The following is a 26,496-nucleotide window of genomic DNA, read 5'->3' as shown; positions in this document are numbered from 1 at the left end:
AGCCAAAAGATGCAGAGTTGATAATGATAGTGCAACTTATTTGTGGCACTGTCATTTGGGTCATATTGGTGTAAAACGCATGAAGAAACTCCATACTAATGGACTTTTGGAATCACTTGATTATGAATCACTTGGTACTTGCGAACCATGCCTTATGGGCAAGATGACTAAAACGCCGTTCTCTGGAACAATGGAGCGAGCAACGGATCTGTTGGAAATCATACATACTGATGTATGTGGTCCGATTAATATTGAGGCTCGCGGCGGGTATCGTTATTTTCTCACCTTCACAGATGATTTGAGCAGATATGGGTATATCTACTTAATGAAACATAAGTCTGAAACATTTGAAAAGTTCAAAGAATTTCAGAGTGAAGTGGAAAATCATCGTAACAAGAAAATAAAGTTTCTACGATCTGATCGTCGAGGAGAATATTTTAGTTACGAGTTTGGTCTTCATTTGAAACAATGCGGAATAGTTTCACAACTCACGCCACCCGGAACACCACAACGTAATAGTGTGTCCGAATGTCGTAATCATACTTTACTGGATATGGTGCGATCTATGATGTCTCTTACTGATTTACCGCTATCATTTTGGGGTTATGCTTTAGAGACGGCTGCATTCACGTTAAGTAGGGCACCATTGAAATCCGTTGAGACGACACCTTATGAACTGTGGTTTTGCAAGAAACCAAAGTTGTCGTTCTTAAAGTTTGGGGCTGCGGTGCTTATGTGAAAAAGCTTCCACCTGATAAGCTCAAACCCCAATCGGAGAAATGTGTCTTCATAGGATACCCAAAGGAAACTGTTGGGTACACCTTCTATCACAGATCCGAAGGCAAAACATTTGTTGCTACGAATGGATCCTTTCTAGAGAAGGAGTTTCTCTCGAAAGAAGTGAGTGGGAGGAAAGTAGAACTTGATGAGGTAACTGTACCTGCTCCCTTATTGGAAAATAGTTCATCACAGAAACCGGTTCCTGTGACACCTACACCAATTAGTGAGGAAGCTAATGATATTGATCATGAAACTTCAAATCAAGTTACTACCGAACCTCGTAGGTTAACCAGAGTAAGATCCGCACCAGAGTGGTATGGTAATCCTATTCTGGAAGTCATGTTACTTGACCATGGTGAACCTACGAACTATGAAGAAGCGATGGTGAGCCCAGATTCCGCAAAATGGCATGAGGCCATGAAATCTGAGATGGGATCCATGTATGAGAACAAAGTGTGGACTTTGGTTGACTTGCCCGATGATCGGCAAGCCATAGAGAATAAATGGATTTTCAAGAAGAAGACTAACGCTGACGGTAATGTTACTATCTACAAAACTTGACTTGTTGCAAAAGGTTTTTGACAAGTTCAAGGGGTTGACGACGATGAGACTTTCTCACCCGTAGCGATGCTTAATTCTGTCCGAATCATGTTAGCAATTGCCGCATTTTATGATTATGAAATTTGGCAAATGGATGTCAAAACTGCATTCCTGAATGGATTTCTAGAAGAAGAGTTGTATATGATGCAACCAGAAGGTTTTGTCGATCCAAAGGGTGCTAACAGGCTGCAAGCTCCAGCGATCCATTTATGGACTGGTGCAAGCCTCTCGGAGTTGGAATAAACGTTTTGATAGTGTGATCAAAGCATATGGTTTTATACAGACATTTGGAGAAGCCTGTATTTACAAGAAAGTGAGTGGGAGCTCTGTAGCATTTCTAATATTATATGTGGATGACATATTGTTGATTGGAAATGATATAGAATTTCTGGATAGCATAAAAGGATACTTGAATTAGAGTTTTGCAATGAAAGATCTCGGTGAAGCTGCTTATATATTGGGCATCATGATCTATAGAGATAGATCAAGAGGCTTAATTGGACTTTCACAAAGCACATACCTTGATAAAGTTTTGAAAAGGTTCAAAATGGATCAAGCAAAGAAAGGGTTCTTGCCTGTGTTACAAGGTGTGAAGTTGAGTCAGACTCAATGCCTGACCACTTCAGAAGATAGAGAGAAAATGAAAAGTGTTCCCTATGCTTCAGCCATAGGCTCTATCATGTATGCAATGTTGTGTACCAGACCTGATGTGAGCCTTGCTATTAGTTTAGCAGGGTGGTATGCTACCTCTTGAGCACTGCGTTGGTTTTCCCTTGAAGAGGAAAGGGTGACGCAGTAAAGTAGCATAAGTATTTCCCTTAGTTTTTGAGAACCAAGGTATCAATCCAGTAGGAGACCACGCTCAAGTCCCACGCACCTACACAAACAAATAAGAACCTTGCAACCAACGCGATAAAGGGGTTGTCAATCCCTTCACGGCCACTTGCAAAAGTGAGATCTGATAGAGATGATAAGATAATATTTTTGGTATTTTTATGATAAAGACTAAAAGTAAAGAAAGCAAAATAAACGGTAATAGAAATAATGGTAGATTAATATGATAGAGAATAGACCCGGGGGCCATTGGTTTCACTAGTGGCTTCTCTCAAGAGCATAAGTATTACGGTGGGTAACAAATTACTATCGAGCAATTGATAGAATTGAGCATAGTTATGAGAATATCTAGGTATGATCATGTATATAGGCATCACGTCCGTGACAAGTAGACCGACTCCTGCCTGCATCTACTACTATTACTCCACACATCGACCGCTATCCAGCATGCATTTAGAGTATTAAATTCATCAGAACGGAGTAACGCTTTAAGCAAGATGACATGATGTAGAGGGATAAACTCATGCAATATGATATAAACCCCATCTTTTTATCCTCGATGGCAACAATACAATACGTGTCGTTTCCCCTACTGTCACTGGGATCGAGCACCGCAAGATTGAACCGAAAGCTAAGCACTTCTCCCATTGCAAGAAAGATCAATCCAGTAGGCCAAACCAAACTGATAATTCAAAGAGACTTGCAAAGATAACCAATCATACATAAAAGAATTCAGAGGAGATTCAAATATTGTTCATAGATAATCTTGTTCATAAACCCACAATTCATCGGATCTCGACAAACACACCGCAAAAGAAGATTACATCAAATAGATCTCCAAGAGAATCGAGGAGAACTTTGTATTGAGATCCAAAGAGAGAGAAGAAGCCATCTAGCTAATAACTATGGACCCGAATGTCTGAGGTAAACTACTCACACATCATCGGTGAGGCTATGGTGTTGATGTAGAAGCCCTCCATGATCAATGCCCCCTCCGGCGGAGCGCCGAAAAAGGCCCCAAGATGGGATCTCATGGGTACAGAAGGTTGCGGCAGTGGAAATAGGGTTTTGGCTCCTCCTCTGATGTTTTCGGGGTACGTAGGTATATATAGGAGGAAGAAGTAGGTCGCTGGAGCCACGAGGGGCCCACGAGGGTGGAGGGCGCGCCCAGGGGGGTAGGAGCGCCCCCTGCCTCGTGGCCTCCTTGTTGATTGCTTAACGTCCATTCCAAGTCCTCTGGATCACGTTTGTTCAGAAAATCACGTTCCCGAAGGTTTCATTCCGTTTGGACTCTGTTTGGTATTCCTTTCCTTTGAAACACTGAAATAGACAAAAAACAGCAATTTGGGCTGGGCCTCCGGTTAATAGGTTAGTCCCAAAAATAATATAAAAGTGTATAATAAAGCCCATTGAGCATCCAAAACGGATAATATAATAGCATGGAACAATCAAAAATTATAGATACCTTGGAGACGTATCAAGCATCCCCAAGCTCCTGCTCGTCCTCGAGTAGGTAAATGATAAAAACAGAATTTTTGATGTGGAATGCTTCTTAGCATAATTTTCAATGTAATTCTTTTTATTGTGGCATGAATATTTAGATCCGAAAGATTCAAGATAAAAGTTTAATGTTGACATAAAAACAATAATACTTCAAACATGCTAACCAAGCAATTATGTCTTATCAAAATAACATAGCCAAAGAAAGCCCATCCCTACAAAATCATATAGTTAGGCCATGCTTCAATTTCGTCACACAAAACGTTCTCATCATGCATAACCACGATGACAAGCCGAGCAATTGGTTCATACTTTTTAAGGCGCTTCAGCCTTTTCAACCCTTACGCAATACATGAGCGCAAGCCATGGATATAGCACTATGGGTGGAATAAAGTATAATGATGGGGGTTATGTGAGAAGACAAAAAGGTAGAAAGTCTCACACTGACGCGGCTAATCAATAGGCTATGGAGATGCCCATCAATTGATGTCAATGAGAGGAGTAGGGATTGCCATGCAACAGATGCACTAGAGCTATAAATATATGAAAGCTCAACAAAATAAACTAAGTGGGTGTGCATCCAACTTGCTTGCTCACGAAGACCTAGGGCATTTCGAGGAAGCCCATCATTGGAATATACAAGCCAAGTTCTATAATGAAAAATTCCCACTAGCATATGAAAGTGACAACATAGGAGACTCTCTATCATGAAGATCACGATGCTACTTTGAAGCACAAGTGTGGAAAAAGGATAGTAACATTGTCCCTTCTCTCTTTTTCCCTCCTTTTTTTTCTTTTTTTTTGTTGGGCCTTCTCTTTTTCTTTGGCCTCTTTTTTTAGTCCGGAATCTCATCCCGTCTTGTGGGGGAATCATAGTCTCCATCATCCTTTCCTCACATGGGATAATGCTCTAATAATGATGATCATCACACTTTTATTACTTACAACTCAAGAATTACAACTCAATACTTAGAACAAAATATGACTCTATGTGAATGCCTCCGGCGGTGTACCGGGATATGCAATGAATCAAGAGTGACATGTATAAAAAATTATGAAAGGTGGCTTTGCCACAAATACGATGTCAACTACATGATCATGTAAAGCAACATGACAATGATGGAGCGTGTCATAATAAACGGAACGGTGGTAAGTTGCATGGCAATATATCTCGGAATGGCATGATAGGTAGGTATAGTGGCTGTTTTGAGGAAGATATAAGGAGGTTTATGTGTGATAGAGCGTATCATATCACGGGGTTTAGATGCACCGGCGAAGTTTGCACCAACTCTCAAGGCGAGAAAGGGCAATGCAAGGTACCGTAGAGGCTAGAAAATTGTGGAAGGTTGAGAGTGCGTATAATCCATGGACTCACATTAGTCATAAAGAACTCATATTCTTATTGCAAAAGTTTATTAGCCCCTGAAGCAAAGTACTACTACGCATGCCCCTAGAGGGATAGATTGGTAGGAAAAGACCATCGCTCATCCCCGACCGGCACTCATAAGGAAAGCAATAAAAGAACACCTTATGTGTCAAAATTGTCGCACAACTTTTACCATACGTGCATGCTACGGGACTTGCCAACCTTAACACAAGTATTTCTCAATTTCACAATTACTCAACTAGCACACTCTAATATTACCACCTTTATATCTCAAAACACTTATCAAGTATCAAACTTCTCATGATATTCAATGAACTCAATATGGAAGTTTTTATTATGCTCATCTTTGATGCCTATCACATTCGGATTAATTTCAAAATTAAAGAAAATTACCATGCTATTTAAGACTCTCAAACTAATATAAGTGAAGCATGAGATATCAATAATTTCTATAAAATAAAAACCACCACCGTGCTCTAAAAGATATAAGTGAAGCACTAGAGCAAAAACTATATAGCTCAAAAAATATAAGTGAAGCACATAGAGTATTCTAACAAATTCTGAATCATGTGTGTCTCTCTCAAAAGGTGTGTACAGCAAGGATGATTGTGGTAAACTAAAAATCAAAGACTCAAATCATACAAGACGCTCCAAGCAAAACACATATCATGTGGTGAATAAAAATATAGCCCCAAGTAAAGTTACCGATAGATAAGACGAAAGAGGGGATGCCTTCCGGGGCATCCCCAAGCTTAAGATTTTGGTTGTCCTTGAATTTTACCTTGGGGTTCCTAGGGCATCCCCAAGCTTAGGCTCTTGCCACTCCTTGTTCCATAATCCATCAAATCTTTACCCAAAACTTGAAAACTTCACAACACAAAACTCAACAGAAAATCTCATAAGCTCCGTTAGCGAAATAAGACAAACCACCACTTTAAGGTACTGTATTGAACTCATTATTTATTTATATTGGTGTTAAACCGAATGTATTCCAACTTCTCTACGGTTCATAATCTCCATTACTAGCCATAGATTCATCAAAATAAGCAAACAACACACGAAAAACAGAATCTGTCAAAAACAGAACAGTCTGTAGTAATCTGTGTCTAACGCAAACTTCTGTAACTCAAAAATTCTACCAAAATAGGAAATACTAGATAATTTGTTTATTGATCTACTGCAATTGGAATCCGTATTTTATAACGTTCTGGTGATTTTTAACAATTGTTTTCGTGAACAGAAAGTTTCTGGAATTTTCAGCAAGATCAAATAACTATCATCCAAGAAGATCCTATAGGTTTCACTTGGCACAAACACTAATTAAAACATAAAAACAAATCTAACCAGAGGCTAGATCAAAGATTTATTACTAAACAGAAATAAAAAGCAAGAAAATTAAAATAAAATTGGGTTGCCTCCCAACAAGCGCTTTTCTTTAAAGCATTTTCGCTAGGCATTGATAATTTTAATGATGCTCACATGAAAGACAAGAATTGAAGCACAAAGAGAGCATCATAAAACACGTGACAAACACATCTAAGTCTAACATACTTCCTATGCATAGGCATATTATAAGCAAACAAATTTGCAAGGCAAGCAAAAACTAGCATATGCAAGGAAGAAGAAAGGAACAATAGCAATCTGAACATAACGAGAGGTAATTTTGTAACATGAAAATTTCTACAACCATATTTTCCTTTCACATAATAATAAAAAGTAGGATCATAATCAAATTCAACAAAATATCTATCACATAAAATATTTTCAACACGATCCACATGCATGCGAAGTTGACACTTCTCCAAAATAGTGGGATTAACATTAACAAAAGTCATGACCTCTCCAAACCCACTTTTATCAAAAAAATACCATAAGATTGAACATTCTCCAAATATGTGGGATCTAAAGTTGACACTCTTCCAAACCCACTTTCAATAATATTGCAAGCATTATTATCAATCTCATATTCATCATGGGGCTTAAAATTTTCAAGATCATAAGAAAAATCACCCCAATCATGATCATTGCAACAAGTAGTGGACCTAGCAAAACTAGCATCCCCAAGCTTAGGGTTTTGCATATCATTAACACAATTGACATTAATAGAATTTATAATAACATCATTGCAATCATGCTTTTTGTTCAAATATCTATCGTGAATCACTTCATAAAGCACTTCATCACAATTTTCAGATTCACGGATTTCAAGCAAAACCTTATAAAGATAATCTAGTGCACCCAAATCACTAGGAATTGGTTCATCATAATTGGATCTCTTAAAAAGATTGGCAAGCGGATGAGGATCCATAGATCTTAGGTTCTCTGTTTAGCAATAAATACACAATTATTCCAACCAAACGAGCAACCGAGCTAAGTAAGACATCAAGGAAAACGAAAAGACGAACAAAAGAAGGGCGAAGAAAACGGCAAGGGTGAAGTGGGGGAGAGGAAAACGAGAGGCAAATGGCAAATAATGTAATGCGAGGGATAAGAGTTTGTGATGGGTACTTGGTATGTCTTGACTTGTGCGTAGACTCCCCGGCAACGGCGCCAGAAATCCTTCTTGCTACCTCTTGAGCACTGCGTTGGTTTTCCCTTGAAGAGGAAAGGGTAATGCACTAAAGTAGCGTAAGTATTTCCCTCAGTTTTTGAGAACCAAGGTATCAATCCAGTGGGAGACCACGCTCAAGTCCCACGCACCTACACAAACAAATAAGAACCTTGCAACTAACGCGATAAAGGGGTTGTCAATCCCTTCACGGCCACTTGCAAAAGTGAGATCTGATAGAGATGATAAGATAATATTTTTGGTATTTTTATGAAAAAGACTAAAAGTAAAGAAAGCAAAATAAACGGTAATAGAAATAACGGTAGATTAATATGATAGAGATAGACCCGGGGGTCATAGGTTTCACTAGTGGCTTCTCTCAAGAGCATAAGTATTACGGTGGGTAAACAAATTACTGTCGAGCAATTGATAGAATTGAGCATAGTTATGAGAATATCTAGGTATGATCATGTATATAGGCATCACGTCCGTGACAAGTAGACCGACGCCTGCATCTGCTACTATTACTCCACACATCGACCGCTATCCAGCATGCATCTAGAGTATTAAGTTCGTAAGAACGGAGTAACGCTTTAAGCAAGATGACATGATGTAGAGGGATAAACTCATGCAATATGATATAAACCCCCATCTTTTTATCCTCGATGGCAACAATACAATACGTGTCGTTCCCCCTACTGTCACTGGGATCGAGCACCGCAAGATTGAACCCAAAGCTAAGCACTTCTCCCATTGCAAGAAAGATCAATCTAGTAGGCCAAACCAAACTGATAATTCAAAGAGACTTGCAAAGATAACCAATCATACATAAAAGAATTCAGAGGAGATTCAAATATTGTTCATAGATAATCTTGATCATAAATCCACAATTCATCGGATCTCGACAAACCACCGCAAAAGAAGATTACATCAAATAGATCTCCAAGAGAATCGAGGAGAACTTTGTATTGAGATCCAAAGAGAGAGAAGAAGCCATCTAGCTAATAACTATGGACCCGAAGGTCTGAGGTAAACTACTCACACATCATCGGAGAGGCTATGGTGTTGAGGTAGAAGCCCTCCGGCGGAGCGCTGGAAAAGGCCCCAAGATGGGATCTCATGGGTACAGAAGGTTGCGGCGGTGGAAATAGGGTTTTGGATCCTCCTCTGATGTTTTCGGGGTACGTAGGTATACATAGGAGGAAGAAGTAGGTCGGTGGAGCCATGAGGGGCCCACGAGGGTGGAGGGCGCGCCCCCCTGCCTCGTGGCCTCCTCGTTGTTGCTTGACGTCCACTCCAAGTCCTCTGGATCACGTTTGTTCAGAAAATCACGTTCCCGAAAGTTTCATTCCGTTTGGACTCCGTTTGATATTCGTTTCCTTCGAAACACTGAAATAGGCAAAAAAACAGCAATTTGGGCTGGGCCTCCGGTTAATAGGTTAGTCCCAAAAATAATATAAAAGTGTATAATAAAGCCCATTGAACATCCAAAACAGATAATATAATAGCATGGAACAATCAAAAATTATAGATACGTTGGAGACGTATCAAGGTACCAAAGTAATCCAGGAGTGGATCACTGGACATCGGTCAAGAACATCCTGAAATACCTGAAAAGGACTAAGGATATGTTTCTCGTTTATGGAGGTGACAAAGAGCTCGTCGTAAATGGTTACGTCGATGCAATCTTTGACACTGATCCGGACGATTCTAAATCGCAAACCGGATACGTGTTTTTATTGAACGGTGGAGCTGTCAGTTGGTGCAGTTCTAAACAAAGTGTCGTGGCGGGATCTACGTGTGAAGCGGAGTACATAGCTGCTTCGGAAGCAGCAAATGAAGGAGTCTGGATGGAGTTCATATCCGATCTAGGTGTCATACCTAGTGCATCGGGTCCAATGAAAATCTTTTGTGACAATACTGGTGTAATTGCCTTGGCAAAGGAATCTAGATTTCACAAGAGAACCAAGCACATCAAGAGACGCTTCAATTCCATCCAGGATCAAGTCCAGGTGGGAGACATAGAGATTTGCAAGATACATACGGATCTGAATATTCCAGACCCATTGACTAAGCCTCTTCCACGAGCAAAACATGATTAGCACCAAGACTCCATGGGTGTTAGAATCATTACTGTGTAATCTAGATTATTGACTCTAGATTATTGACTCAAGGAAATATGCCCTAGAGGCAATAATAAATTTATTATTTATTTCCTCATATCATGATAAATGTTTATTATTCATGCTAGAATTGTATTAACCGGAAACATAATACATGTGTGAATACATAGACAAACATAGTGTCACTAGTATGCCTCTACTTGACTAGCTCGTTGAGCAAAGATGGTTGAGTTTCCTAGCCATAGACATGAGTTGTCATTTGATTAACGGGATCACATCATTAGGAGAATGATGTGATTGACTTGACCCATTTCGTTAGCTTAGCACTTGATCGTTTGGTTTACTGCTATTGCTTTCTCCATGACTTATACATGTTCTTATGACTATGAGATTATGCAACTCCCGAATACCGAGGAACACTGTGTGTCCTACCAAACGTCACAACGTAACTTGGTGATTATAAAGGTGCTCTACAAGTGTCTCCAATAGTGTTTGTTGAGTTGGCATAGATCAAGAATAGGATTTGTCACTCCGATTGTCGGAGAGGTATCTCTGGGCCCTCTCGGTAATGCACATCACTAGAAGCTTTGCAAGCAATGTGACTAATGAGTTAGTCACAGGATGATGCACTACAGAACGAGTAAAGAGACTTGTCGGTAACGAGATTGAGCTAGGTATTGAGATACCGACGATCGAATCTCGGACAAGTAACATACCGATGACAAAGGGAACAACGTATGTTGTTATGCGGTTTGACCGATAAAGACCTACGTAGAATATGTAGGAACCAATATGAGCATCCAGGTTCCGCTATTAGTTATTGACCGGAGACGTGTCTCGGTCATGTCTACATAGTTCTCGAACCCGTAGGGTCCGCACGCTTAAAGTTCGGTGACGATCGGTATTATGAGTTTATGTGTTTTGATGTACCAAAGGTAGTTCGGAGTCCCGGATATGATCATGGACATGACGAGGTGTCTCGAAATGGTCGAGACGTAAAGATCGACATATTGGACGACTATGTTCGGACACCGGAAGTGTTTCGGGAGGTTTCGGACATATACCGGAGTACCGGGGGGTTACCGGAACCCCCCCCCCCCCCCCGGGGAGTATATTGCGCCTAATGGGCCCTAGTGGGAGAAGAGGAGGGGCGGCCAGGGCAGCCGCGCGCCCCCTCCCCCTCTAGTCCGAATTGGAGAAGGAGGGGGGCGGCGCCCTCCTTTCCTTCTCTCCTTCTCTCCCTTCCTTCTCCTCTCCTACTCGTACTTGGAAGGGGGGAGTCCTACTCAGTCCTACTCCCGTTGGGAGTAGGACTCCTCATGGGGCGCGCCATAGGAGGCGGGCCCCCTCCCCCTGTCAGTGTCAAAACCGGCGGATCTCGGGTAGGGGGTCCCGAGTGTTGTCCGATAGCAGGTCTAGGCCATGCTCGTCGTGACTGTCCGGTGCTCCTGGCGCGGGCCCGAATCCATCGAAGATCAAGTCTCCGCGGATATCCGCCGTGTAGTTCAGGTTTCCGAACCTGATTTGATGGCCAGGGGCGTAGCTGTCGATCTGCTCCAGATGGCCAAGCGAATTGGCCCGCAGTGCGAAGCCGCCGAACACGAAGATCTGCCCGGGGAGAAAAGTCTCACCCTGGACTGTGTTGTTGATGATGGTTGAAGGAGCCATCGAGCCTTGTGGCGACGACACAGAGGAACTCTCAATGAAAGCACCAATGTCGGTGTCAAAACCGGCGGATCTCGGGTAGGGCGTCCCGATCTGTGCGTCAAGGCCGATGGTAACAGGAAACGAGGGACACAATGTTTACCCAGGTTCAGGCCCTCTCGATGGAGGTAAAACCCTACTTCCTGCTTGATTAATATTGAAGATATGGGTAGTACAAGAGTAGATCTACCACGAGATCGAAGAGGCTAAACCCTAAGAGCTAGCCTATGATGGTATGATTGTAATTGTGATCGGCCTTCTAAGGACCAACCTCTCCGGTTTATATAGACACCGGAGAGGACTAGGGTTTACATGGAGTCGGTTACAAGGAAGGAAATATAATATCCGGATCGCCAAGCTTGCCTTCCACGCAAAGGAGAGTCCCATCCGGACACGGGCCGAAGTCTTGAGTCTTGTATCTTCACGCTTTAATAGTCCGGACGATGTATACAGTCCGGCTGTCCGGATACCCCCTTATCCAGGACTCCCTCACCCCCTCCTCCACTCCTTTATATACGGGGAAGGGGGCACCCCTTGGACACACAACAATTGATCATTGATCTCTTAGCCGTGTGCGGTGCCCCCCCTCCACCATAACCCACCTCGGTAATATTGTAGCGGTGCTTAGGCGAAGCCCTGCGTCGGTAGCATCATCATCACCGTCATCACGCCGTCGTGCTGATGAAACTCTCCGGCGAAGCCCTACTGGATCGTGAGTTCGCGGGACGTCGCCGAGCTGAACGTGTGCAGTCCGCGGAGGTGCCATAACTTCGGTGCTGGGATCGGTCGATCGTGAAGATGTACGACTACATCAACCGCGTTGTGATAACGCTTCCGCTTACGGTCTACGAGGGTACGTAGATGATACTCTCCCCTCTCGTTGATATGCATCACCATGATCTTGCGTGTGCGTAGGAAAATTTTGAAATTACTACGTTACCCAACAATCAAGAGGTAGGTAGAAGCGGTGCTGTGATCATGCATGCTAGGAGTAGCACCGTGCACAACGGAATGGAATATGATCGAGTGGAAACATGAAAGAGATGTACTTAATTATGTTTTCTATTTATTTACGGGACTATTGAAGCAGTACATGAGAAGACCAAATTATATCTTCTCTGCCTTCTCCACACCTTGGTAACAGAGCCTTCTGCTTCTGCCTTCCTCAGCTTGCTGAAACTTCTCACCATGTTTTCCTTCGAAAACAATTGTTTGTTCGATTCTATTCACAGAGTTGTGTGTGGGACGCATGCAGAAGAAGAAAGCAAACCAGAGCAGAAGAAACCAAACCAGAGTAGAAGAAACCAAGCTCATCTGGCTACTCGCTGCCAAATGCGCAGCAGCAGCAGCAGCAGCAGCTATACGTACAGGGTACAGCCAGAACATTGCTTGGAGATGCTTAATAAAAGTCTGTATTGATTGCAGGGTACAAGGTTCATTGTTCCAAAAATTTGAATCCTAGTTAGCATCATGACTCCGGCTCTCAACTGCAGTGCAACAGCTCTTTTTTGAGCAGCCATCAGATATAGTAAAAGTTAAGGCCAACCAACTTTGCGCGGCAGTTTGAAATGATCATCAGAGGCGTCGAACTTTAGGCTAGTACTTGGGGCTACTTCTTCCTACAAAGGCCATTCATTCTACTTTGTTGTAGTTTCAAACAGAAACAAATACGAACGACTAGTCTGAATCCCGCAAACCAAACCAAATTGTTTTTCCTCACTTGTGAAACTCCAAACACTCTCTTAAAAAATGTTCAGTAAGTAGGCTTCTCTAGTTCAGGCTAGACGAAGCATGATGTCTTAGTGCTTCCCTGATATTTCATCACCTGGAAGAAAAAAACATGGTTAATACAACAAATTTGGCAAGAGAGAGAGAGAGACTTAGCAAAAAAAATCACAATGCCCTCTACATAGAATTACTGTAAACATCAAAGTTTACTTTCGGGGAAATATGAGCAGATCAAACTTCTGTCCGAACTATTCAGACAAAACATGTAGGTAGGTGTCATCAACAAGTCCAGCATACCTTAATGATGATGATTTAAGTGGGATTTTTACTGCATAATACATGAGAAACGAGTATTAGCACAAATACCTTGGGCGGTATCTTGTGTCCATCTGCTCCACTTCCTCTAAGTTTGGACAGCCGGATATTAGCACCTCCTTTATGTTTGCAACTGCCTTGTGCATAGCTTTGTGTACTTGCATAGGCTCAACAAGTTGGGTTCATCAAATTCACTGTTGCGGAGTACATATAGATGGCGAACATTCTGGGGAACTTTATCAAAATCAGTCTTATTTCTTAAGATGAAGCAGTCATGCTCTGAAACTTTTTGTGCCATGTCATGCAACAAGTCATGGATTACGTATCCACCATTAACCTTTTGAAAGAAGGACCGTGCTACAAGGTCTTCAAAATACTGAGAACCAATATCTTGAATAGGAACACCACCTTGAGGTTCCACAAAGCCTTCTGCTGCCCAAATTTCAGCTAAGCATGTCTTCTCAAATTCATAATCTTTGGGGTACATAGCACAGAATGCGAAGCATTGCTTCAAATAGAATGGTAAATACATGTAGCTCAACCGAAGGGCAGGCAAAATCTCGGTTTCCTTTTGTTTCAACTCCCACAGTTCACTTTCAAGTATAGAATTCCAATGCGATGCTTGAAGGTCCATGCTCAACATGCGCCCCAGAGTTTTGGCTGCCAATGGAGAACCCTTCAATTTAGGAAGTATTCTTCTTCAAATGCGCTCTAACTCAGGATTATTGTTAGAACCCTCAGATCTAAACGCGCACAATTTGAAAAAATTCCAAAAGACATCATCCTTTATACCTTCAACTATACCAGCCTCCATTGTTTGCACCCTCTCAGTAACAATTGGACATCTAGTGGTGACCAACATCGCACTTCCCTCTTGGACACTTGTAAAAGGTGCACAAAACATCTCCCAACACCGCCCATTATCCTTCAAGGCATCATCCCACATGTCATCAAGGACTATCAATACCCTTTTATTATTCACGTGGTTAGAAAGAGAACGTTGAAGAGAATCCAAATTATCAGTTGTTGCCTCCTTTCTGATACATGATTGTATGACCTCTTTATTAGCCTTTTCACATCAAAGTCATCGGAGACACAAATCCAAATTATTAGCTCGAAGTGGGACTTCACATGTTGATGGCTGCAGATATGTTGGGCCAAAGTAGTCTTTCCAACACCCCCAATTCCAGTTATCACCAAAACAGGAAGACTCAATATTACCGATTTACCATCAACATGGTTGCTTGATGATGTGCTTGTTGATGCATTGATTGAACTTGTTGCTCTCTTGCGTTTTGGACATGTAGGTACATTAAGAGATCCCAATATCTGCTTCAGCTCTTTGTCACGACTAAATATCTTTGTTTCCTTTGACAACAAAGAGGTGGTCTCCGGCCTGACTAATTTGTCAATGTGATGTCTAACTCCACAAAGTCCCATATTCTCCAGCTGACTCGAAAGGTGATTCAACCTTGATTGAACATCATACAGTTTGTTGAAGTTGCCATCAACAAAGAGGTGGTCTCCGGACATTGGATTGCATTGCCCTCCACTTGCACCTTCATCTCGTACCATCTAAACTCATCAATAATGTCCTCAGCTTCAGACACGGCATCCTTGAGACTCGGAAGAAGCTTGGCTACACGCTCTTCGTAGCTTCTCCACTCTGCTCCATTAATGAGGTCATACATTGCAGGAAGAGTGTCACAGAGACGTTGTAGATCACTCTGTAATTGGAATACATGATCATGGAGACTTTGCTCCTGTGAGCCACTCCATCGGGAGCGCAGAGATGAAGTGGCAGATTTGGCCGACAGAAACAAACTGACACACTCATTGATGGCACTGATGATCCCGGCGGCAGATAAACTCATGGTTGCTGGAGTTGGAGTCTGGACATCTATTTTCTTCCTGGGAGAAAACAGTGGACACAATTAGCATTATGGAGGTAAATTTTGTAGTCATAATATACATTTCCACCCATGAAATTAGTCTCAATGGATACATCAGCAAGAAAGCAAGTTAGAGAAACATCATGAATGATCTGGCACTTGTGGTGAAAATGAAATCATTAAGTTTCAATATGCCTTTGCAATTATTTACAAACATTTTGTACTTTTCCTAGAAATCGTGTACGTGGAATGCATGCTATACTGAATATATATGGAAGTCGTGACGTGAAATATACACTGCATGCTGTAAATACCAAATTATTTTCTTCTGACTCCTCAAAGGCAGCTTTTGAGCACTTCTCAGGCTCTTTGGGCTCCACGGACTCGCGCGCCTTCTCCCTCAACTTCCCTGCTTTCGAGCCACGCTCCTTCGACCTTTCGGCCCTCGAGCTCCCATTCTCTGCCGACGAGATTTGGCACGCGATCAAGCTCTTGCCCACCGGGAAAGCGCCCGGACCAGACGGGTTCACGGCTGAGTTCCTTCGATCCGCCTGGGTGATCATCAAGGACGACATCGTTGAGGCCTTTGGCAAGCTGTACGAGCTTAACGGGCAGAGTTTCCAGCGGTTGAATGAGGCTCTCCTTACGTTTATCGCAAGAGGCCAGACGCCGCCTCACTCTCCGACTATTGACCGATTAGCTTGATTCACCTCCTCGCAAAGCTTTTTGCGAAGGTTCTCTCCCTCCGGCTTGCCCCTAGGCTTGGGGAAATGATCTCCCCCAACCAAAGCGCGTTCATCTCGGGCCATTGCATCCACGACAATTCTTCCTCGTCCAACAGACCGCCAGGCACCTTCATCATCGCAAGCTGTCTAGGATCCTCCTCAAGCTCGACATTGCCAAGGCGTTCGACTCGGTCTCTTGGCCGTTCCTCCTTGACACTCTTCGCCATCTCGGATTCGGCCCAAGATGGAGGGAGTGGATCTCCATCCTCCTCTCAACGGCCAGCACCCGGGTCTTGATCAATGGGCATCCCAGACCCCCCATCCCCCATGCCAAGGGCCTTCGTCAAGGCGATCCGGTCTCCCCGATGCTTTTCATGATCGTCATCGACATGATCAACTCCCTCATTCAGCATGCCGTCCGTTGTGGCATCCTCAGACGCCTCACTCCACAATGCATGACCGCCGGCGTGTCCCTCTTCGCGGACGATGTGGTGATCTTCTGTCATCCGGATGCCCACGACCTCGATGCGGTGCGCGAGATCCTCCGGATTTTTGGGGTGGCCTCCGGCCTCCATACCAACTACGCCAAGTGTTCCATCTCTCCCATCCGTTGCTCCGATGAGCTGTCTGCGGAGCTGAGCGCCGCCCTAGCCTACCCCGTTGCCCCGGCATCCAAGACCTCGACGACACCTCACCCGCCACCCACCGCTACCCCAACCAAAGAGATAAGTGGAAAGGCCCCACCTTTAGCACCCCTGAGCTGCCCCCAGCGGCGAGACCCAATAGGCCAGCCAAAACTGCCGGGCACGAGACAAGTCCAGTCCTGCTGCCGGGCGTGACACGAGCTCGGTCTAGCTGCCGGGCACGAGACGAGTCCGGTCCTGCTGCGAGGCGCGAGACGAGCTCGATACTGCTGCCAGGCATTAGACGAGCTCGGTCCTGCTGCCGGGCACGAGACGAGCGATGGACCGCGACTGGGAGGGGGCCAACCCTTCAATGAAGGTAGCGCCCGAACGACGATGAGAGGAATCGAAGGTCGACAAGGGCGCTCACCGACCGGCCAATGTCGAAGAAGTCCAGCTGTTGTCGCGAAACGGCCCAGACCACCGCCATGAGCCACCACCACGTCGTGGCAGCCCACATCCATGCCGGGACCCCGAGGGGCAGCTCCGAGTCGTCCTACAGCAGGAACGCCACCACCCTCGCTGTCAAAGGTCGCCACACGCAAGGGCCGGCCGAAGCCCACATCACCCGAGCGCCACCACCAGCATGAACCCCCACCACCACCCCAACGCCAGCAACCTTGATTGCCGATGATATCTGACCCTCGCCGCCTCAGCCCGCGCCGCCCACGGGCAGCTGACCGGAGGAGCAGCCCCCTCCAAAGGCAGTTGCAAAAATAAAGGAGGTGAGGATACACAACTGTGCAAAGTTGAAGGAAGCAGAGCATATCAATAGAAGACCCCGCCGAAGGTATTTTTGCTAGCACTTGTTTCCTTGGGAACCGGTACGAAATATATATTTTCTCTTTCTGAAACAATGAGCACAGGGAAAGGATTACTCGATTATTTTCCTTTTTCATATTTCCCTACCCAAATTGTTGGCCTGAAAACAGTGAAACAGAGCAGGTAGACATGATCTGCAGAAGAGGAATTTTCGCTAGTTAGGATGCTGGTGTTGTTAATACCTACGTACTCGAGCACTACCATGCCACTCCTACTTGTAGTCACTAGCCATCAATTTGCTATTTACAATGCTCGTCCGGACAGAAAAATACCGGCACTATGTAGCAGAGCAGAGCAGCGTCAGTAGAACTCAATGCAGCAGCTGCTTCAAGTTCAGAGTTATGGGATCCCCTGATCGTTCAAGCAGATCACTTCAGTCACGTGCTCCTCTGGGTGATATACGTCGATTGAGTTTCTCTGTGACCTGAGTGTTCAGGACCGGGACAGAGCTTGAAGACGATGCCATGGCCGTTGGGTGGTAGGTTTTGGGTAAATAGGTTTGGGTGTTTTGGTTTGTAGCTAGATGATGAAGAAGAGGCCTGCTCTGACTACCATGTGCGATAGGGTAAAGCGTCATACCCTTGGTTGACGGGACGCGTCCATGTTTATATACAGGGGCTTATCCCTGGGATGCATACATATGTTTGTAGTACAAGTCAAGATACAAAGAAGAGATAGAAAGATAAAGGACATGGCGACAGAATAACTAACTAGGGAATCCTAGCCTATCTCTAACTTGAATGGCTATCTCTCTCTCCGTGGCTCTGTGGTTGTTTCTCCCTTTTTACAGTTTTATTCCATCAATCATTTCCCAATTCCGAGTTTGCACAACCGTAAGCTCGTTGTGATAACAACTTGTGAAATGTCAGAGTCGCTGTGTCAGACATGTGGTATTTGTATGCATTTGTGTGTTATGAACTTATGATGCATCTTAACTAGTTGTTACAATGTGTTAGCGATTATTCACATATGGTTTGGGGCGAATCAGGACGCTGAGAAGGCAAGACAATGGCATGATATCTTGTCGTCCTCAGGTCTTCCAACTTCATGTAATGCAGCTGTGAGTTCCTTTAAAAAGAAACATGGTCAGTATAGCATAATTTGGCACAAAAAAAAACAAGAGTTTCGACATAACACGCACAACATGGCAGCAATCTTGTGGATGAGTTTTTTTAGATGTCAGTCTATATTGGAATTTCTTTATGGAGATGAATGATTAACGTATCAAGATTTTATACGGACTGAATATTGGGATCACAACTTTCCTAACATTGGAACTAACAAGCAGAAACAAAACAAGACATACAGTGCATGTACATGTCATCAGTGAGTAAATCCAGCATACTCTAGTGATACTGATTTAAGTTGGATCGTCACTGCATAACACACGAGCAATTCACAGTATATAGGGAATTTCGAGCAACAGAGGGGTTAAATCTGGGCAGGAAAGAAGCGTTAGCACAAATACCTTAGCGGGGTCTTCTTTTGATCTCATCCATTCCTCTAACTTTGGACACTGGGATATCCGCACCTTTAGATAAGATGGCAACACCAGCCCCCTTTGCCAGTTGAGACTTGGGCAGTCATAAATATTCAAATGTTTCATATGAGGAAAACTCTGAAGCCTTTCAACTGGCAGGGACGGTAACTTGGGACAATATTTGATGTAAATTTCCTCAATAGCAGGTACGTATTCTGGTGTTAGGATGCCATCAAGGGTTGACAAATTCTCACACAACGTAATTTCTAGGTCAGTAAGGGACGGGAGTACTCCAATGCTGCGAGTGCTCGTAGAAATGGAGAGATTAGGTGAGCCTCCAATAGATGTAAGGGATTTGCACCAAATATCCAACCTCCTTAGAGCTGGAAGACTCCACGTTTGTAGTTGTATGGACGTGACAAACGGGCATTGGCAACGAAAGTAAGTGAGGGAGCAACAGTCAATATTGCAAAAGAGACTAGAATCCGACAAATTGAGCCACTTGAGGGACGGCGAAACCAATCTTTGGAGGCGGATGTTTGGACAATCAGCTATGCACAATGATTCAAGGAAATGAAAATCCCCAAACACTTCAGTTGGTATTGATTCTAGCATCTTGCAATTGGAAATTTTTATTTTCTGGATGGCTGGTACATAATCTGGATGCAGAAAATCTTCTAGGCTTGATATATTTTCACAGTTAGCAATGGTTATGTCTATCAAGGACAAGTAAGTACCAGTTGCATGTATCCCATTTCGATTTATGCTCTGTGAGATCATGGGAAATGATATGCCCTTCAGCCCAACACAGCCTCTAAAAGCAAGTGATTTTAAGCTTGGCAAGTTGTGTGGTTCAAACCATCTTGGGAGCGAGACACCTACATAATTTGAGAGGAGCAAAGACTTGAGGCTGATAGGAGGCTGCATAACTTCAAGCACTTCTAAATCATTGTTGTGAATATAAAACTCGGGGAAGCCTAAAGCAACTCGCATAATCAATATCAACCTATCAAGATATTTCTTATTCTTCAATTCAGCTTCTGCTGCATGATCCTTACTTAGGATGCCAAGATTATTTATCACCAAGTATCCATGAATTTGGTTCAGATTCTTTATTGACCTGATTCCCAGTCCCTCTTCATGGGATGAATCAAGAGTAAGTCCTTCTGTTTCGAATTTCTGCAAATTGATCAACTTCCCAAAGTCACTGGATAAGCTTCGTAGTGTGCAGTTCTTGGCATATAAAATCTGCATATTATATAACCAACAGAAAGTTGAAGGGATCCTCTTTAAAGTACAATGTCCGGAGATTTCAAGGTACCGAATATGCTTCCAATTGCCAATACTATCTGGTAACTCATCTATGAAGGCACAAGAAATCACGCGGATACACGGAAGTTTAGTACACCAATGGCCCATTACAATGCCTGTTTCCCCATAATAATCCGGGCAAATTAGTGTGCGCAACTTTGTGTACTTGCATAGTCTCAACATGCTAGAATCATCAAAGCCACTGCTAGGGAGTACGTACAGATGCCGGACGTTCTGGGGAACTTTATCAAAGTCACTCTTATTTCTTAAGATGGAGCAGTTGTGCTTTGAAACTTTTTGTGCCATATCATGCAATAAGTCATGGATTACATATCCACCATTAACCTTTTGAAAGAAGGACCGTGCCACAAGGTCTTCAAAGTACTGGCAGCCAATATCTTGAATAGGAACACCACCTTGAGGCTCCACAAAGCCTTCCGCTGCCCAAATTTCAGCTAAGCATGCCTTCTCAAATTTGTAATCTTTGGGGTACACAGCACAAAATGCAAAGCATTGCTTCAAGTAAAATGGTAAATACATGTAGCTCAATCGAAGGGCGGGCAAGATCTCTGTTTCCTTTTGTTTCAACTTCCACAGTTCACTCTCAAGTATAGAATTCCAGTGTGATGCTTGAAGGTGCATGCTTAACATCCGCCCCAGAGTTTTGGCGGCCAAAGGAGAACCCTTCAGTTTAGGTAGTATTCTTCCTCCAATGCGCTCTAACTCAGGATCATTGTTAGAACCCTCAGATCCAAACGCGCACAATTTGAAGAAATTCCAAAATACGTCATCCTTTAGACCTTTGACTATAATAGGCTCCATTGTGTGCACCCCCTTCGTAACATTTGGACATCTAGTGGTGATCAACATCGCACTTCCCTCTTGGACACCTGTAAAAGGTGCACAAAACATGTCCCAACACCGTCCATTATCCTTCAAGGCATCATCCCACATGTCATGCATCAAGGACTAACAATAACCTTTTGTTTTTCACGTGGTTTGAAAGAGCACACTGGAGAGAATCCAAATTATCTATCCGTGTCTCCTTTCTAGTACAGGATTCTATGACCTCCTTAGTTAACGTCTTCACATTAAAGTTATCAGAGACAGAAATCCAAATTATTAGTTCAAAGTGAGACTTTACTAGTTGATGGTTGCAGATATGTTGGGCTAAAGTAGTCTTTCCAACACCACCAATTACAGCTACCACCAAAACAGGAAGACTCAATATTATCGATTCACCATTAACATGGTTGCTTGATGATGTGCTTGTTGATGCATTGATTGAACTAGTTGCTCTCTTGCGTTTTGGACGTGTAGGTACATTAAGAAATACCTGATTCAGCTCCTTGTCACGACCAAATATCTTTGTTCCCTTAGAGAAGAAAGAAGTGGTCACCGGCCTGACTAATTCGTCAAAGCATTGTGCAACTCCACGAAGCCCCATATTCTCCATCTGACAAGAAAGATGATCCAACCTTGATTGGACATCATTCAGTTTGTTGAAGTTACCTTGGGTGACCTTATCAAGGAAGTCAATGAAAGGAGATTGGTTTGCATTGCCTTCTACTTGCACCTTCACCTCGTACCATCTGAACTCATCAATAAGGTCCTCAGCCTCAGACACGGCATCCTTGAGACTTGGAAGGAGCTTTTCCACACGCTCTTCGTAGCTTCTCCACTCTGCTCCGTTAATGAGGTCGTACATTGCAGAAGAGTTTCGCAGAGACGCCGTAGGTCACTTTGTAATTGCAATACATGGTCCTGAAGAATTTTCTCTTGTGAGATACTCCATCGGGAGTGCAGAGATGAAATGGCAGATTTGGCTGACTGAAACAAACTGACACACTCATTGATGGCACTGAGGATCCCAACGGCAGATAAGCTCATGGTTGCTGGAGCCTGGACATCTATTTTCGTCCTGGGAGCAAATAGTGGACATAATTAGCATTATGGAAGTAATTTTTGTTGTCAGAATATACAACGAGTCGACTAGTGCAGTAATTATTTTCTCCGGATACATTTCCACCCATGAAATTAGTCTCAACGGATACATCAGCAAGACAACAAGTTAAAGTAACACCGTGAATGATGTTGCAGTGAAAAAAACATTAAGTTTTATTGAGGGAGAAAACCGTTAAGTTTCAATATCTGTTTGCAATTATTAGCAAACATATTGTACTTTGACTAGAAATCGTGTATGTGGAAATCATGTTATAACTGAATATATATGTCGTGTGGTGAAATATACATTGCGTATTGAAATGATTTCACATATGGAATAGCCCAGGGAGGACCATGCTATGAAACAGGAAATATGATGGAGTCGAATGTCAAAACATGAAAGAGAGACTGTAGGAGCAACGCATGAAAATACCAAATTATCTTGTCCTCCTTCTCCACACCTTCATAAAACAGAGCCTTCTGCTTGCTCTAGTTTTCTTCTGCTCAGCTTGCAGAATAGGTTGGTGGATTCTATTCAACACAAAGGAAAATCAAAGAGTATGTGGAACGCAAAAGAGGTAGAGGAAGCTCACCTTGACCGGCGCTGCTTGCCGTCGACGAGCAGCTCACTGCCAACAGAAGCAATGAACCATTCCATAAATCTATCTGTAGCAGCTTGAGATGCAAAAAGGGAAGTAGTTGAAAACCAAACTGTCAGTGAAACCTCAGTAGTGTATGTAGTATCTGAAAGAAGTGCAGCAAGAGTGGTGCTCTGCTAGCAACAGAAATGGGCAGAAACGCCACCAAAACTGTCGCTGCACTGCAAATCAATTGAGCTGCATCAATCAGTCCCTGTACTGCATCAAACACCACAAATCTGCTTGCTTGATAATCAACGGGCAGGCAGGCAGATGCAGTGCAGGGTACAGACATAACATTGTTAGGTTGATCTCCTCCCGTTCGAGCCCAACGGCTCTAACGGGCCCTTGCCTCACGCCCTGATCGGGGGCGCCCAACCAAACTATGGTTGGTGGGCCCCTGGCGCCGTGCTATATATAAAGAGGTGGGGGAGCCGGCCGCACACGATACAAGGTTCACCGTGCGCCGCAGCCCCCCACCTACATCCGTTCCGATCTAGGGTTAGCGCAGAAGCGAAGGGAAGCACCGCCACCACTTCGTCCACACACACACACAGCGCCATCACCGACCACCCCTCCACCATGGCCTCCGGCTCAAGTCAAGCAGAAGGTGAACTACCGATGTAATCTAGCCTACCCGATCTAAAGTCTCTATCAAACATGTCTTGGAGATGCTCAACAAAAAAACTCTGAACTGACTTGCCTATTTAGTGTTCCTAATTGTTGTGCTAACTAATCCTAATTCAGCTCGATCATCTGGCTCTCAAACCAAATGTACAACAGCTCTCAACGGGCAGGCAGCAGCTTTCTTTCTAGCAGCCATCTGACCTAAAAGTTAAGCCCACCCAACTTCAGATTGAAATGATCAGGGGAGGCATAAAATTATTACTGTTTTCCTCTGTTTAGTTCTGAATTTAACCTGTTAGTCAATCCAGAAACCTCACAAGGCAATAGTTACTTACTAATATGGGTGGCAATCATCATAGCATAAAATTAATTCAGAACCCTGCAACACTGATTAGACTGTTCCCTCGGAAAACCTAAAGGGGCCACCTTTGTTTGGTGCCGCGATCTCAAGGGCGAAAAGAAGAAGCTGAAAATCAAACTTTTTCCTGTGTTCTGAAACCTTTTACTGAAAATCAAACCGAACTGTTCCTTAATTTAGAATCCTGTAACTGCATCTGAACTTTGCTAGTGCTTAACCCACCCAAGCTATCAAATCAGACACAATATCTATCATGGGATGCAAAGCGTGAACCACGCCGGTGGCGGCTTGTTCCGGTGCGGCCCAAGGCCCTCGACCTTCTCCTCCCTGCCGTCCTTGAGGCTGAACACCCCGGCGCCACGCTGGTTGTCGGGGTAGTACGGCGACAGATCGTCGGCGGTGTAGTAGACGCAGCCGGCCCTAAGCTCCGGTTGCTCCCTCGTCGACACGCACAGCGAGCCATTCACCCCGATGAACAATGCGGCGTCGCCGATGTCGTCCACCTCCTTCCATTGCTTGGCACCCGCGTCAAGGACCAGCACCTTGAATGTCAACCGATGCGTGACCTTATCAGACTGCTTGAGCACGACCATCAGCCGACCGCCCGGCGCCGTCACCAGGTACTTGTTGTGGTCGCACCAGGGCTGCCCTGGCTCTACAACCACACTGGTGAACACGCCAGTACCATCGGCGTCCTGCTCCCACGCCTCCAACTCGCCGGAGTAAGTGATCGAGTAGAACCTGCCCTCGTGGTGGACAGCGTCCTCGATGCTGTCGCGCGAAGGCGGCCTCGGCCACCTGGCACACTTGGTCCCGGCCTTGGTGATGCCATGGCGCGAGGGCACTAGCCTCCACACGCGGCCCTCCCCCGTGGCGAAGGCCACGGCGCCGTACCGTAGATCGGTGATGAGCATGGCGACGGCGGCAGAGTCGGAGAGGACGACCTTGCGGTAGATGTAGCGGCGCATGGAGCCGGGGGTCATCGCCGAGAATCCGTCAGGGTACGGCGGGGGCCCCCTGATGAACCGCTTCTCCTCGAATGAGAAGACGGAGCCCCACGTTCAGCGTCGATGCAGGGAATGGTCTCGATGGCCGGGAGCGCGCGCTGCTCGCCGGTGACTGGGTTGACGAGGCGCAGCCGGGCGAAGGCATCAGCGGTGACGAGCCACCCGCAGGAGGACGAAGAGCCAAGTATGAGGTGGTCGGGCCCCGGAGCGCGCACGACGGCGGAGCGGCGGTGCGCGAGCGAGAAGAGCGTGGCCGTCTCCGGGGTGTCGCCGGGCAGGACGAGGCACGGCGCCTCCGGCATGCGGAAGGCGGCGGCGAAGGCGAGGCGGTCGAGGAGGCACAGGCGGGCTTGGATGTTGGCTAGCATGTCCGGCGGGAGGCCGGCGGCGGCGGCCTCTGCTCGATCTCGCGGCATTGGATTGGGGATGGATGGAGCAGTTGGGGACCGGAGAGAATAATGGAAATATTTCTTAAAATTATAATTATTAAATATTTATTTTAATTATGGAAACGTTTAAATAAGTATACACATAATTTTAGAACTCATGGGTATGACGTTTAAAATAATGTTTGTATAATAAAAAATATTCATAATGTAGATAAAATGTTGATATGAATATTCAATTGTGGTAATACTTAAGTTACTGAAAAAAATTGAATATAGATCACAAGTCAAAATTATACACGAGTTGATGGTCATAAATATTTACTAAATGTTTGTATTCAATCTTTTGTATAATTTAAATATGTGCTATGAGTTTACAAAAATGTTCGTATTCATTAAACCTTTCGAATGCTTTTATTTACTAATCATAAGTTTTTTTGTAATTATTTTGTTATTGACTACATGCATTTTGCAAATATCTTTAAAAACATTAGCGCTTACAAAATGCGCGGCACTAACTGCAGTCCATACCCAGTGAGCGTCCTTGTTACGAGATATTTAGCGAAATCACTAGTGGAGGAACACTCTTTGCAAAGGTGAGTTTTACTTGTCGCAATTTGAGAGTTTTCTCTTTTTCGTAGATCCGTTTATTCAAAACTTTTTATTTCTTAAACCGTGCGTTCAAATCTCAAACCGTTTTCATTATTGGATTCCACGCGTCGAGATCTTCAAAACGAAATCCCGTGGTGATAGATTTTGACGACTTTTTTCATGAAAAAAAAAGAAAAATAATCGTGTCTCTTGCGAAAAAAACACGTTTTTTTCTTTTCAGAAAGGCACGGACATGCCTCTTGCAGAAGGACAAAACTGTGTTTTTTCCGTTTCCAAGAGGCACAAACCGTGCCTCTCCCAGAAGCAAATCGTGCCTCTCGGGAAAAAAAATGAAAATGTGTTTTTTTATCGTCTCCGACAGGCATGGCTATGCCTCTCGCGAAGCAAATCTATGCCTCGTAGAAGGAAAGTGTTTTTTCGTTTCCGAAAGGCACGACCGTGCCTCTCGCGGAAGCAAATTCCTGCCTCTCGCAGAAGGAAAAAAAACTTATT

At 44.1% G+C, this 26,496-nt stretch overlaps 1 protein-coding gene and 2 pseudogenes across 1 annotated transcript; all 3 read right to left on the bottom strand.

Annotated features, from left to right (window-relative positions):
- Positions 1-13,640: 13,640 nt before the first annotated feature.
- Positions 13,641-15,393, bottom strand: LOC123056220 (putative disease resistance protein RGA4; annotated as a pseudogene).
- A 4,360-nt stretch (positions 15,394-19,753) lies between these two features.
- On the bottom strand, positions 19,754-22,322 carry LOC123050869 (putative disease resistance protein RGA4; annotated as a pseudogene).
- A 1,928-nt stretch (positions 22,323-24,250) lies between these two features.
- On the bottom strand, positions 24,251-24,982 carry LOC123056219 (F-box/kelch-repeat protein At2g24250-like). The gene has a single exon (XM_044479901.1). The coding sequence runs from the start codon at positions 24,980-24,982 to the stop codon at positions 24,251-24,253; it is 732 nt and encodes a 243-aa protein (XP_044335836.1).
- Positions 24,983-26,496: the final 1,514 nt, after the last annotated feature.

This window comes from Triticum aestivum, chromosome 2D (genome assembly GCF_018294505.1).
Source record: "Triticum aestivum cultivar Chinese Spring chromosome 2D, IWGSC CS RefSeq v2.1, whole genome shotgun sequence".
Taxonomy (NCBI): Eukaryota; Viridiplantae; Streptophyta; class Magnoliopsida; order Poales; family Poaceae; genus Triticum; species Triticum aestivum.
The sequence above is the reverse complement of the archived record's forward strand: the minus strand, read 5'-3'. Positions and strand labels throughout refer to the sequence as shown.